This window comes from Triturus cristatus, chromosome 6 (genome assembly GCF_964204655.1).
Source record: "Triturus cristatus chromosome 6, aTriCri1.1, whole genome shotgun sequence".
NCBI classification, from domain to species: Eukaryota; Metazoa; Chordata; class Amphibia; order Caudata; family Salamandridae; genus Triturus; species Triturus cristatus.
Genome location: NC_140589.1, coordinates 410,208,288 through 410,224,232, shown reverse-complemented (window position 1 = coordinate 410,224,232; position 15,945 = coordinate 410,208,288). Strand labels below are relative to the sequence as shown.

General features: G+C 41.5%; 1 protein-coding gene across 1 annotated transcript in view; it reads left to right on the top strand.

Annotated features, from left to right (window-relative positions):
- Window positions 1-15,945, top strand: part of CSMD1 (CUB and Sushi multiple domains 1) — a 2,626,220-nt gene that overhangs the window by 2,307,205 nt on the left and 303,070 nt on the right. The window contains exons 50-51 of the mRNA XM_085610820.1: window positions 365-538; window positions 3,457-3,639. Coding sequence (XP_085466946.1) covers window positions 365-538; window positions 3,457-3,639 — 357 coding nt within the window. The remainder of the gene's footprint in view (window positions 1-364; window positions 539-3,456; window positions 3,640-15,945) is intronic.

The following is a 15,945-nucleotide window of genomic DNA, read 5'->3' as shown; positions in this document are numbered from 1 at the left end:
AGAAGGCTCCTGGAACAAAGGCTGATTGCATCACTAACTCTCAGACATTTTGTTTTGTAATACCTTGTTCGCCCAACACCTTCAATTCACTTTTAACAAAAATTGTAATATGTATATAAAAAAAAAGATCATCAGTATCCTGGTTTATGAAAATCAGTAATATTACCAACATTATTTCCGTGTAGTATTTCTCTTTGAGAAGCTGTCAAATAGAGAAAAATGAAACACTTTGTATTTTATTTTGAAAACTGTTATATTTATATCTGTCCATTCGAGATGTTTTAAAAATCGATATCTTATTATTGCTTTGTTTCCCTAGCCTATTGTAGACCAGTTGTAAACATGTCTATTCTTTTCTCTGTAGCCGTAACTTGTGGCCATCCGGGTGCCCCTGCTAATGCTGCATTGACAGGAGACGTGTTTACGTATGGAGCCGTCGTTCGCTATGGTTGCACAGCTGCTCATTCTCTTGTAGGAAATTCAACAAGGGTTTGTCAAGATGATGCTCGTTGGAGCGGCACTATGCCTCACTGTTCAGGTATACATTTTTGATGAAGAAGAGTTGACATGTATAAAAGTAAAATCTGACTTATGCACATTGTAAAGATACATTTTTCAGATCCTATGCTTTCTTGTCAGTGAAAGGGCTAAAGCATAAATTAAATATTGCGTTCATCTGAGTGACCAGTAATTCACAGTATGTACCCACGAGACAATGAGTTTATGATTACTTTAATCTATTTCAGTCACATAGCGCTGATTGACAAGTATCTCTTTTTAATCTACTGATTATTGGTTTTCAGTGTGTTTTATGCATATATTTATTGTTTGAAGGCAATCTTTGGTAAATGTTTTTAAATTGACTAGTTAAAACAAATGGTCATTTTTCCCTATATCTTCATATACTCTTTGGGTAGGAGGGGGTGATCAATTGTAGAGACACAGGATTCCTTTAATCGCTGTCTTTAGCTCACAAACATATTTTTGGGACGATTTTCCTATGGTAGAATGAGGATGACTCACGCAAAAAACATATTCTCCTTCTCCTGCCTTAGATAACTCATCTCTCCAGCACGCTCTTTATTTACAAATTCTAGGCTAATGAATAAACATACTTTTGATGAGCTTCAGAGCCTGTGGTGAATGGTGTGGCAGTAGAGGAAGGCACCCTCATAGATTTGGGCATGTGGGCCAGACACCAAGCCATATGCCCAAACCTTACTCTGCACAGCCATAGAAAATATGCAGCGGGGACAGGCACAGAGCTTTGTCAGAAGTCAAGCCTTCAGTGAACCCCAACTGCTCAATACCTGAAGCCATGCTAAATGGGATTTGGTGCCACGGCTAATTTAGCGTGGGACCTGGCCATGTGTAGCAGGGATTGGTCACTGGCTTTCTCTCACTCATATTGAAGAGAAACATACATCTTTCACTTTTTTTTAAAACCATTTATTTTGTACTTTTTGGGGAGAGCAAAAATAGCCGTGGTTTCTTAACATTGCTATTTTTTTAAAAAAAGTAAAAAACGGGGAAAAAAGAACTGGGGTAACTTAATAAAAATGCCTGCCACTTGCTGCTAAATCCCAATGCACGTGGCTTTTGACACTGCACACATGGCCTAGCTTGTGGTCAGGCCCTGTGCCAACTATGGCACAAGCAGGCAATTACTAGTAAAAATTGCCTTATGTTTCTGTGTTTGCCTTCAGGGCCCAACCTGCAGGTAGGTCCTATAGGCAACATGATGCAGACAGACACATTTCTTTGTTTTTTGTGGGTGTTTTTTGCCTTTGTTTGGTTGAAGGTTCTGATTGTGAAACCCTTTTTGTTCAACTTTTTGTTTGAACATTTTTGATAAACTTTTTTAAAACTATTTTCCTAAACTTCTTATTTTTAACTCTTCACTTTTTTATAACTTTGATAAAAGTCCTTATGATATTTCTTAAGTGTGGAGTCATTGCCGAGGAGATTACATTATAGCTCACTTCCCCTAACAAATGACCTTGCATTCATTGCGGTATGTTCAGAAAATAATTAGCCTTGATCTTCTTTCTCTTCTGCTCCTTGAAGGGATTCTGCTGGCAGAGTCTCCTCATTCCTTCCTCCTGTCCCTTCTTCTCCATCGGTGTTCGGGAACACTCAGTCAGGTGCAACGTCCTGGCGCCGAATGAGTATACCTCTGGATGTCTGTGCTGCATGACCTGGTCACATAAAGTGCACTTGAACTTACGCACATTAATTTTCTTCTATTCTGCGGGGTGTGTAAAAACAAAAATCCACATCAGAGATTCACATTTAGATTGTGGGACACAGCAAAGATGCGCCATGGGTCCTGCCCTCATCCACTGTAAAAGGGCCCCGGCTGTGCACAATGCGTCCACCCTGGCTTTGTGCCCCACCCACCTCAAGCAATTCGTTTGCAACAGGGGTGGACTAGGTTAAGTCTTGTGCCCCATTTTGGGTCTTAGCCATGCTGTATAAAATGGTAAATAATAAACAATACAAGAGCAAAATTCCGCATTCGTAGCATTCATATATATTCTTTAATGGAAGTCAACGTTTTTATGGATACACGATTAGCCCTTACTTTGTTGAATATGCAGATTATTCCCAGCTTGATGAATCAATAATTGATTACATAGATTTAGACTATTTCCCTCTCCAAAATCTACCACTCATGGTCTTTTAGCCGCTAGATAGAGCTCAATATTTTTTGCTTACCCTCATAAATAGATGTCCATGACCAGCACAGAAAATATATGTTCATCTGTCCCTCAAAAGATGAGCACTCGGAAACAAATTCTGAGCATGCAGCACAGCATTAGTGATGCAAACACACATCAGCCTCTGAATAAAAAAGTGCAATGAAGGCATGGATCTGCTGAAATACATAATGTTGATTAAGAGTGTTAATGAGCTACGGAGGGATAGGCATCACCTGACTCAGGCACATTTTGGAAATAGTGTACAAAGATAGACATTAACATTTTAATCAGCCATATATGTAAATACAAATTAACACCAAAGAACCTACATGTTAAATAAAGGTATCAACAATTGGATCTAAAGTTTGTAATAGAAGATGGAATAAATATTGCACTGGTGTGAATGACACATAACACTATCTAAGCAAAAGGAACAGCATGCACATTTCAAAAGAGAGAAAGAAGAAGAGATCAGTTAGAGGTTTAATTCAGTGAGATGATCCAGAGTCGGGCATATAAGACATATAAAATGCTCCTATGAGATAAAAAAAGTTATAGTCAAGACGCCAACATTTCTAATGCCAATGGTAACTACTGTAAATGTAATGCAATGTGGTATTTTCTTGCCAAAGAAATGTGTTTAACTCTTCCGATACAATGAGGTTAATTTGTGCTATGTGTTTTATTTTAGATTAATTTAAATAGGACATTTATCAGCATACTTTTAAAGGTAATATTCATGTTTCATTTAAAGGCAAAACCCCTGGATTTTGTAGTGATCCAGGAATCCCAGCACATGGGTCAAGAATTGGGGAAGAGTTCAAAATAAAGAATCTTTTGCGCTTCTCCTGTGAAATGGGTTACCTCCTCAGAGGATCACCAGAACGAACATGTCTACTGAACGGTTCCTGGTCTGGAACACAGCCGGTCTGTGAAGGTAAAATTGCACTTTCTAAAACTGAGTATCACTTTGGTGCAGCGTTATGGATTTGAATGCTTCTATGACATATGGACAGTGAATAGTACTACTATATATAGGTCACTAAAAATTGCTTGCAAACATTGTCCATTTACATGATAACTTTCATCTTAATTCAATTTAGTAACTAGGTTAGCAAAGTGCGTTAACAACATCTGATGAGTGATTTTAGGATTTGAGTTAAAAACATCTGCAACGCTAATGTGAAAGAGGTCGCGATGGTGTATTTCGTCTTCAAAGAAAAACATGACTTTGTCTCCAGCATGGTGAACATGATTAATTGATTGGTAGACCCTAGGCGAATTAGATGTCTAGTGTTTTTGTAAGAGATCAGTGGTAAAAGGAACATTTCAAAGAAGTGCTTCACTGCAGTTCAATTCTCTGTGAAAGTCACTGATTCTCCGAAGCACCTCTTTTACTTTGAAGGAGAAACTGGAAGTTAATGATGAAAAATGGAAAATGTTTTTCAAATCACGTTAATAAGCTTATGAGAAATCCATTAAAATCCCTCTAATCCTAGCTCACTTGTATACCTCCATGAAAAAATAATTGTCCAGAGATTTAGATTTTTGATTTGTGCTTTTGTATCATTAGGGAAGTAATTTAGCTTGAGTAAACATTGCTAATCTGGGCCGAATTTATGTGGACAACATTTAAAAAATGGTGGATGTGTTGCAGTGATTATGTAATTTTTCATGGATCATCAGATCTATATACTTAATGTAGGTGGTTTTAAGGGTCAGGTAGTGTTATACAGACAGAAAATAACTCCTCAGAGCAACCCTTCCGCCATTTTCCAAAATGCCGGCTATAATGGAGGTAGAAGAGACCTATATAGAAATGAAACAAATAATAATGGTTGTTAATCCTTTTATGTATACACTAAACAATGTTTGCGATCTGAATTTGAAAAAAATGTTTATTACTCCTGTTTTAGACACATTTTCATGGTTCACTTCGTTTGTTTCTGCAATTGCTCGTGGTAGATTTTCATAATTTTGAACATTTGAAGAAGAGCATATCAAGAGGGATATCTTTTTGTAGCACAGGTTTTGCAAGTACTTTTACGTGTAAGTTATGTGGGCAGAAGCTTTAGAAATTTTGTATGAGTTAGCACCCCATGAATATCTTGCCAACCAAAATTCACATGGATCTTTATCTTCATATGCGTGATCCAAAACATTTACACATCTTCTGATCAAGTAGAACGTTTTTTTAATGGGTCCACGCACAGAATATGATGTCGGTGTAAGGTCACTTAGCGGGACTGATCTCTTGAACTCACTGTTCCGAAGATCATCACATGTGTGACAGTCAGAACTCAATTTCCACACACACACAATGTATTTTTTTACATCTTTAAGGTCATCTTCTTGTGTCTCAGCAAATTCTTTTAGAAACTTCACAGATTCAGCAGCTAAGCTCCAAGAGTTGTTCTAGTTTTGCTCATAGTGTCATCACCGGTACGAATATGTGCCTTGATGTGAACATTAGTCATCTCTGGGTCTAGTTTCTTGCACAGAATATGAAGCAGTATTAGCTGTCTTTTCTTCCCAGTTGCAAACCTTTTTTTACAGAGGTATATCAAGGGGCCGGGACTACTAATGCAAGCCTGTCCAATCAATAATACAATCTTGCTTCATATTGGGAAGGAAGTTGTATGTATAAATATTGTAAATAAGAGCCTTGGTGTTTAAGGTGCAAGCATTTGCGTATTCAAATACATTTGCCAGAAATTTCACACATGGTAATATTTTCTGGAGAAAATATGAGAAATCCATCTGCCTATCAGTGATGCCAGGACTATGCGCTTTCTTTTTCCAATTTTGATTTCAGTATAGCGTCCTACAAATTGAAGCATTGCATTTGTATATCAGTTCTGATAACCCCCCATAAAACTGATGCACCATGTGAAACTTATAAATAAATGAGGTACCCAATGATAACTATAACGTGGCTCAATCTGCTATTCCTATGTTTGATCTAGAGGAGGTTTCTAAATGGCAATGTGTACCCATAATACAAACTAATGATAATCACATTGTTCTACTTACTTCTCTAGGACACAGTGCTGCCAGAGTCCTTAATAAACTCTGCAAACTCATAGAGCCTGATTCACAAAAGGCCTCCGCCCTCATGTCAGAGGCCTGCAGTAGTGGGGTACACTTCGCACTCAGGGCAGAATCTCTGCATTGAGAAATCTCATTGCAGAAATTCCACCTGATTGCTGATACTCCCCACAACCGTGGGGCCTCCGCGACATGTGTGGAGGTCCTTTGTGAATCACACCTTTGCTACAAAAATGTCTTATGAGCATTAGGTGATGGAGGAGATAATGCTATAGCTGATTGTGTTTCTAAAGTGCAACCACCCCTGACAAGTTCAAGATAAACCACTCCATATTCATAAACTTCAACTTTATTCCATTATTGATATATAATTCGAAAGGTATATATGTAATTCCAGGAAAAAAAGAATAAATACATAACACCAACATTATTAAAATGAATGCAAACCAAGACAATTAGTTAACAAAAACATACATTTTCATCAGTGAAAGTCAGTTGGTTAGGTTGAGGGCTTCTGCTAAAAAGTATTTGATCTTTATGACATTGTATGTAACGCACATAGTGATCCTATCCTTAGCATGGTTAGGATTAACAATAATGCAAATGAGTCAAAAAACAAAAAAATGCCATGGCAAATAGCCAATTTTCAAAAGGGACCCACCACTATGCAGACTTCAGGCCTAGCAAGCATTTGTAATAAACAAGGTGCTGGTCTGAATCTATCAACACCATATCTGTTACGTAGGGGGAATAGAAAGTGACACAAGAAAGGTTGATAAAAATGACAACTATACAATAAAATCCAGCCTGTGCCATATTGGCCTGGAGGAAAACAAAATTGCCATCAAATGATCCCTAATCCGAATTAAGTAAGGAGTGATCTCTCCTAAGGGTGTATTACAGTTTCTAAGTGTGGTCTCAGGCCCTGTGGTCTGGCTCACCTTATTGGGGCTCACTTGTGCTTTTTTCAATTCTGTCTCTCCTCTGTTCTCCTGCCTCACTGCTAAGAAGGACAGCTTAACTCAGGGGTTGTCCTTAGCTCCTATTGAAGAGGGTGTAGTGAAGGGCAGTCTGCCAAGCTCCACTATTGAACTATAACTATGACAAAACTAGGAAATATTAAGAGCATGCTTATAAAATAAACAATCTTCACTTTTTGATCTATTTATTGAGGCATGATTAATATTCCAAATTGAAAACCATAGTAACAAGGTGGATAATTTTACCTGGTCCTCAACAAAACCCAACCCCAGCTCTTCATATGCAAAGTAGTGTGGGCTGCTCGGTGGAGGGGCAAGGTGTCGACAAACACTCTTTTGTTCCACTTAAATGCTACTCACATTACCATGCCCCAAATGCCAGCGCCATATATTATAATGGAAAGGCATTTCTGTTTATAGATTTCTAACAGAAGTGCAATGGGCATTTTACCATTGTTGGAAGCTAAGTTTAGCAAAAATCCCACCAATTGGGCAAATTGTTGGTTCCTGGGTGTAAGACTGGGGTCCAGCAGTTAGAGGTGTCAAAAGTGAGAAGTGTTATAAACTGGGTTATTGGGTGAGGAATTTGGAAGCCCAGTCAGACAATAACTACAATCCTTTCCAGGGTAAACACAACTCAACACAAGACTTCACATTGCGGCCCTCACTGCTCCTCATCAGAACCATCACAGATTGGCTCTACATTAGGCCTGACTGACTTGTGCCAAGCTACCAGAGGGTTAAGCCCATGTCAATTTAGGGACTTTTTGTTGTACACTTTAACTAGGTTTGTGGTTTTTGTCTGTGCGGAGCTTCCACTCCCTTCAACCAATAACCCAATTTGTTACAAAAAGTGACTAATTTTCCTAATGGGCTTCTCGATACTGAGAAACATTGTGACGTCTGGATGTTGGGGCCACAAGCCTTGCTAAAAGTTGTTGCCAAATTTGTCTCTAGGTCTAAGTTCTCAATAAAGAGAAAAAAAGGAATCCATTCGTTGTTTCAGACCATTCGGGGTAGTGAACATTAGCACTGCATTGCCTAACTATAGCAGGGCAAGCACAGACTCCGTTTTAGCTACTGGCATGTCCTCCACATTTGCAATCAAAAAGAATTATATTTATTAGCATACAACAAAAATAGAATGGTGGACAAAGCACAGCCCTTCTGAAAGCCACAAGCTAATTTAAAAGGATTGGTACATTCCCCGTGCTCACCAAACCTGACTGAAGCAGTTAAATCACTATGTAGAACCACAAACAAAATCCACTAAGGTGGGATCCAATCCCATTGAAGTTCAAATCCCCCACAGCTTGGACCTGTTCATGCAATTGAAGGCACTGCTAAGGTCCAGGAAAGCCAAGAGCATTGTGCTAGATTCGGCAATGGTGTACTTACTTATCAAGTGCAATATTTAAACATTGTACTAATGTCTCCTGGCCATCCCTAAATCTCAACTGGACTTCAGATAATATCGAAGAGTTGGTTGTCCATGGTATAATTCTATCTAGGATTTTCTTACAATGATCTTTACCGCTGAGTCCGACAAAAATATGGGTTAGTAGCAATTGCCTTTTTTTCAAACTGCCCAAATTATAGCAATATGCCTGGAATTGGGAAATGTACTTTTGCAAGTGAAATGTAAAATGTTTGTAATGAGCGAGGTTCAGAGTTCAATACTATATATATATATCTATATATATATATATTACCTACTGGCGGTCGCCAGTAGGTAGTTATAGTTAGGACCCTGTTTCCATAGGAAAACCGCAACATTCTATTTTGAATAACTTTGGCGCCGGTCGACGAATCCTCGCAAAATTTTCAAAATAGGTGGGGCGCTGCGCTCCGCTCCTACCCTGAAAGTCTCGGGGTGATTCGTCAAGCGGGGGCTGAGATAAAAGGGGGGTCCCAAAACGTGTTTTTCCCATGCATTTTTCCATAGGACCTTTAGACACAGCTACAGCCTGAACGGCTGAACAGAATTCCTTGAAATTTGGCAGAGAGGTAGCCATAAGGTCAAGGAAGTGCCTTTTGCAGGTCTGGTGTAAATCTGTTCAGTATTTCCTGAGAAAATAGCATTTAAAAGCATATATATATGTGGGCGGAGCCTAACCACACATCTCGTCCTGAGATCTGATTGGCTGTCAGCACTTCATCCAAGAAGTGTTGGCAGCCATCTTGGGACCAATATACATGATAGCACCTCATTAAAAAGCATTGCAGTTAATAGAAGGTTTTAAGACTTTAGTTACATTATAAATCATTTGTTGATGGTACCATACTCATTTTAGGAATTGTGGTATGTTCTAAGGTGATTTCACCATGTGAAAAAGCCTTCTGCTGGGATATCATGATTGAGAGAAAAATATTTACTCATGCTTTTACCACAGAGGTTTGGAAGGTGATCTATAAGCTAAACTGAGAGCTTATTTTCTGTAAATTCACATTATCTTTCTCAGTCATGTGAGAATGAAGTCTGACATTCTCAGTAAAACATGTACATCCAACAAGGGCAGAGACTGTCAGTTGATTCCTTTGTGTTCTACTGCAGCTTCCCAGAGTGTTCCAAAGAACTACTAGAGCGCTAACAGCCCTACTTATGATAAACGTATGGCACACCTGAAGCCATCTTGCTTGGATTAAAGTGGTAACTCTTAAAACATTTAATTTAAAAAGGAACAAAATGAGGGGGTTCATTTTTCCATAAAAAGTATGATTAGTGCTGCAGAAAGAAAAATTAGGGCACATTTTGAGTGACTTCTCAAATCCTCTTCTATTTCATTAAAAAATTCTGACATGCAGACTGAAACATGCATTTTCAATACCAGCAGCAGTTTTCCCTGGTGAGCAGTAGCTTTACTACAGTGATCTAATGAGCAAAAAGAGTGCTAACATTCTGAATTTATGGCAAATGTGTGACACATCTGAATGCCTTCTTGATGGAATCAAAGTAAAAAACTGAAAGTATTTCCTACTGAGGAGACTGCAGTAAATGAGGAAATTAGGAAACTTCATAACAAAGAAGTCTCCCAAGATGGCCACCAGAGACAAAAGAGCCCAAATGTAGCCCAAATATCACCCAGATGTAGCCCAAGTATAGCCCAATGACAGAATGTCCCAGAATGTTCTTAAAAACAACTAGAGCGCTTACTGTCTTCATTATGACAAAAGTATGGCACACCTGAAGCCATCTTGATTGGAATAAACTGGTAACACTTAAAACATTTAATTTAAAAAGGAACACAATGAGGGGGTTCATTTTGCCATAGAAATTATGATTAATGCTGAAGAAAGAAAATGAGGGCACATTTTGAGTGACTTCTCAAATCCTCTTCTATTTCATTAAAAAATTCTGACATGCAGACTGAAACATGCACATTTAATACCAGGAGCAGTCTTCCATAGTGAACAGTAGTTTTACTACAGTGATCTAATGAGCAACTAGAGTGCTAACATTCAGAATGTATGGCAAATGTGTGACATATCTGAATACATTCATGATGGAATCAAAGTAAAAAACTGAAAGCATTTCCTACTGAGGAGACTGCAGTACATGAGGAAATTAGGAAACTTCATAACAAATAAATCTCCCAAGATGGCCACCGGAGACAAAAGAGCCCAAATGTAGCCCAAAATCACCCAGATGTAGCCCAAATATAGCCCAATGACAGAAGTGTACAAAACACTTATTATTTTGTGTTTTTGCAGTGTTATATAGTGCAGACTTGTCAGGTATTGGAGTGCTTTACATGAGCATTGGTTAAATCACACAAGAACAAATTCATTTTGGTTGTAGACATGGGGAAACTAAGTGATTTGACCAGAATCACAGAATGTCGAGCTGAAGCAGAAACATCAACCTGGTTCCCCAGTTGCAAAGTCTGCAGTTCTGGAAGTAACACCACATCCTCTCCCCTAAGTGAAACATTTAATCAAGTGGTCAACTGGATAAAAAAACATAAAGATAACAAATAATTTAAAAGTGCTTTGTCGCTATTTGAAAACTCTGAAAATATGTCCTTATTTTAGTCTTTTAGAGCACTAACCATAATTTTGATGCCAATAAGACCTTCTCATATATGTAATTTCTAAAGGAAATGCTCTAGGTATTACAGTTTTGATTACATCAAGATGATGTCAGGCGTTCCACACTTTTGTAATAAATATAGAATGTTAGCAATCCAGTTGTTCATTAGGATACTGTTGAGAGGCAGAGGCCAGGGGCACGGACTCTGAAAATTGAAGGCAGGTAGGAGGGTGCAAAGGCAACAATTTAACCACACTGAGCAGGCAGGAAGGGCCGTGGAAGCACAACAGACTATGGAGGGCAGTGGAAAGGGGGGCAGGGGCAACAAACCAACAATACAGGACTTGCAAGAGAGGCTGTTGGAGGGAAGATCTATTACGGGTCAAGGAAGCTAGGGGCGGTCCCCAGAGCCCCGGGAGCCACCACAGAGCTGAGCAGGAGAGTGAGTCAGGGACAAAAGGGGCACCTTAATTTGAGCCGGGGTGCCTAGGAACGCTTGCTCCAAAAATGAAGAAAACAGACATATGAGACATGGAATTGGAGGCAGAATACAATGGCAGTTTAATGAGAAGATGCAACTTCAAAGAAACCGCAGAATAGAGACATAAAGTACAAAATACAGAATCCAGATAATCATACAGCTGTCATGATATTCTCTGTATCTCAATTAATGTACTGACAGAGAGAGAGAGAAAACCCATCTATAAATGCATCATGAGAAACAAGTTACACCAAGGAAAATGTTACCTAGGAACACTCACGTTTACTCTTAGAGCAAGCATTCCTGCAATTACAATACAAAATCTTTTAAATGCAAAAGTAAAGAGAACAATGGTTGAACATAACATGACATTTCATATAGGTAAAATAGAATAAGATACTTCAAGCAAAGCAGAGCAAGACATTTTAAGCAGAGGAAGACAAGAGCTCCCAGCTCTTGGGGAAAACCTGCACAGCCTGTTAACCTACATACAGACGGCGAGGTAGTCCCTCGATATCTGTGGGTGCTCCCTTTTTATATCATTTTGTGGGCTCCTTTGCACGCTACATCTACCTACGTATGCTACCCAAAAGCTTCGTCTGCAGATTTTACCAGACATTTCGTCATTTACCCACTTAATGCTGACAATGGACTGGGTGAAAAGGTCAGTCTCTCAGGCCAATCGCTTATCGTAAGTTCCATAGAGCAAGCAGAAAATAATGGGTATTGTACGGGAATTCAATATATTCATGTATAAAATCTTCTCAGTTCTCCTAACTTGACGCTCTGCGGTTGCCACTTCCTTAAAAGCGGGAAACCTGCCCAGGAAGCAAGTACCAGTCCAGGATGCAGCCTACTGTATATCGACAGCTTCAGGGGGATGTTGAACTTTGATACCGAGCACGGAGCACTCGGGTAGGGTGGGGGCTACTAGTTTGGAGCAGAAGGCCTCGCTGACCTGCCTTCAGACTGCTATACACTAAAATTGCAGAGCTATGGTCAATTTAACAAAGAGGCCTACATATTGAACAGAAGGGCCTACACAGGGGTTTTATGCTGGCTGAGTGGTAAGGATGTCTCAGGATAATTATATAGCAACACAGGACCCGCTGGTCAATTTAATACGGCCTACAAATGCGGCTGGCAGGGCAAGGACAAGGGTCTCATACTTCAGGTGTGGACAGAACGGGCCAGGGGCCCCCTGTGATACAAAATCTACCCTCCTTCAAGGCTGTGGCAATGTAATAGACCATTGTGGGCAGAAGGAAGAGGCAATGGTAGTACAACCATACATGCCAACAGACCCGATTCAGCCAGGAAACGTCCAATGTTTTTAAGCTCAAATGGGCTTTATTTGACTGTCTCCTGTCTACAATATCCTCTTTTTCAATGTAACTCAAAGGGGAAAATCAATACCCCAGATTTTTTTCAAAATCTCCCTCTTACCAAGTTCAAAATTTTTGCAAGTATGGTACATTGGATCATGGAAGGAAATGGGATAGGGACATGGACTTGGATAACAGAGGACAGGAGGGACATGGAGAGGTGCACCAAACTGATCCTGCAGGGCAGGCATCAGGGTTTGCAGCAGCACAATACACCACACAGGGCATGCAGGACGGGAGTGCAGCACAACAATCCATAGAAAGCAAGAGGGAGGGGACAGGACCATGCACATGGACAACAGAGAACAGAGGGGCAAGAGGCAATGGTAGCTAGCTGACCATAATGGACAGACAGGAGAGAAAGCTGCAGCATAACAGAACATAAAGGGCAGGAGGGACGGATCAGGGGCATTACAATGGAACAGACAAGCCAGGAGGGAGGGAGTAGGGGTCTGCACATGTAAACAGAGGGCTGGGGGCAAGGGGGCAGGGCAGGAGCAGCAAGATAGCCATGGAGGTCAGGCAGGATGGGCACTAGAAGCAAGACACACCATGAAGAGCAACAGTGAGACTGTGATGGCATTCACACAGACCATGGAGGGAAGGTGGGAGGGGGTCAGGGGCAGCTAACTGGCCACCCAGGGAAGGTGGGAGGGGCCATGGCAGCACAGAAGACCATGCATGGCAAGTGGGAGGGTTAGTGGCAGCACAATGGCTATGATGGGCAAGAAGGAGGGTGCAGGGGCATGCACAAAGGACGATGGAGGATAGAAGGGAGGGTCAGGACCTGTGCACAGACAAGAAAGTTCAGGGGAAGGGACCTCACAACAGACCACACGGGGCAGGCAGGAGGAGCAGTTGCAGCACAACAGACCAGGGAGGGCAGAAGGGTGTGGCAGTGCAATGGACCATGTAGGACAGGAGGAAGAGGATAGGGGCATGGCACGTGGACTGGCAGGGTGGAGGTGGCAGGGACAGGTTACAGTCATCTGACAATGCTAGGCAGGTGGGAGGGGAGTGGCAGCTCAACAGAACACTCAGAGTAGATAGGAGTGGCAGGTCCATGGAACATGGTGGGCAAAAAGGATGGAGCAGGGGCATGCACAAAGACATCGGAGGGCAGGGGGAAGGAGAATAGGGGCAGCAAGCTAAGCACAGAGTTTAAGCAGGAGGTCAATGATGGGGCATAGAATTGGGCAATGGAGGGCAGGAGGAGTGGACTGGTACATCATACTAAATTGAGGGCAGTGGCAGCACATCAGACCATGCATGGCAGGAGGGAGGAGGCTAGTTCATGGATTCACACAACAGAGGATAGGGAGGAGGGGGATGGGGCAGCAAGCTAACTGTTCAGAGAAGGCGGGTATTAGGAACTTTATTGGTTTTAAAACATTGTGTCTGTGCGAACTACTTAAAATATGAACAAGTATGCAGCATAATCTCACTTTTATTCAGGAAGAAGAGGACGTTTGTGACTGTGACTCCGGGCTCACTTGGCAGAAACACCCCCTGACCCTCCACCCCCTATCGCAAAATGTAATGCCCGTGAAAAGGGTAGGTGAACACAGTGTTATATAGAACATAGTCCTGAGAGCACGATTGAAAATGAAAACTAGATATAGTGTATGGTATAAACTATGCACCAAAAAGTGTGATATAAGATGAACCGGGCGTGAAATATAATATGCAATACATTGTGCGCAATGACAGATTCATTGGAGAGCGCGAGATAGCACAGGCACTAGCGCGTGCTATGCGATATGCGCCTTGGAGCGTAATATGCACAGGGCAGTGTTGTGCAACCCAACTAGTCTCTAAAGTTGTAATATAAAATATGTGCTGGGGAGTGTAACGTTGCATATGCACTGTGACAAAGATATGGATCCCAGATTATAATATGTATGACATAGCACTGTGCGTTATAACATAGGCATCGAGGAAGGCACGTTAGATGGGGCAATATAACCCGTGCGAAGACAAGTGTGGCATGACATATTCACGGGGTGGTGTTACAGTGCACATGGGCTAGAGAGTGTCATAGCATATGCACTAGCTAGTGGAATACAACACAGAGGTGTGTGGCACTCGGCAGGCAATGGTGGGTGTAACACAGCATTGGGCTCTGTCAGGAGCGCGCTGTGACTCTCAAGTGATGTTCATCCCCTTTCCAGAGAGTAAAATAAAAAGTATTACACATCCGGCAGTGGATGTGTGTTTTATTAACCATGAGGGGGGTTTCTTACATAGTTTTGGTCGAATTTTTGTCGAATCCTCTTTGAATGGCTTGGTGTGCATGTGTATTAAATGTGCCCGTCAATAGCTACCCATGTTTGTATAAATAAACGACAAGGGTGTCTACCGGCATTAGGCACGGTAGGGCATCAGACATGTCAGAGCTTTACTAGTGGTGTAAATACATTCCACGGGGATTCATTGCATGCATAGTCGCCTTTTAATGAATATCACGCAAATCGTCATGGTGATAGGTACGTACGGTTTGTCCAGCATGTCCTAGGTATGTCTATAAATATATATTTTTTAAAAAAAATAAAAAAAAGTGGCCGGCCCTGGGGATTGGGGTCAAAAAAATATAATTAGGAGACAGGCCCTGGGGGATGGGGTCATCAGGGCCTATAAATTAGAATAAGAAGGGGAACCACACAGCCCCCTTGTTAAAAAATTAAAATAAATAAAAGACTGGCGTTGTGCCGGAGGCCATACCCCCTCCGTGCAGCACTCTGCAAACGCGCCCCCAATAGGCATCTCCAGTATGCGCCAGGGAGCTGCGCTGCAGACAGGTGTTCTGAGGCCAAGCCCCTATTTACACCTCTCTGCAACGCAGCTCTGTGGCGCTTACTGGAGGTACCTAGTGGTCTAGTTTGACCCTAGGGACCCTTAGGATTCAAGGGGACTTAATCTCTCAACTTAGAACAGCCACAGGGCGCGTTTACACAGTGGTGAAGGGAGGGGACGGGGCCTGAGGTGACGTGTGCAAACACGCACTATGGCACGTTTTAAATTGGGGATATAATTTCCCTTCAATACTGAGGGCCCCTGGGGGCTAACTAGCCCACCAAGTGCTTCCAGTAAGCGCCACTGAGCTGCATTGCAAAGAGGTGGTCCAGGCCGTGCCACTTTTTACACCTCTCAGCAACGCAGCTCTGTGGCACTTACTGGAGGTACCTAGTGGGCTAGTTGGACCCTAGGGACCCTCAGGATTCAAATGAACTTAATCTCCCAACTAAAATTGGACACAGGGCGTGTTTACACAGTGGTGAAGGGAGGGGACGGGGCCTGAGTTAACGTGTACAAAAACGCC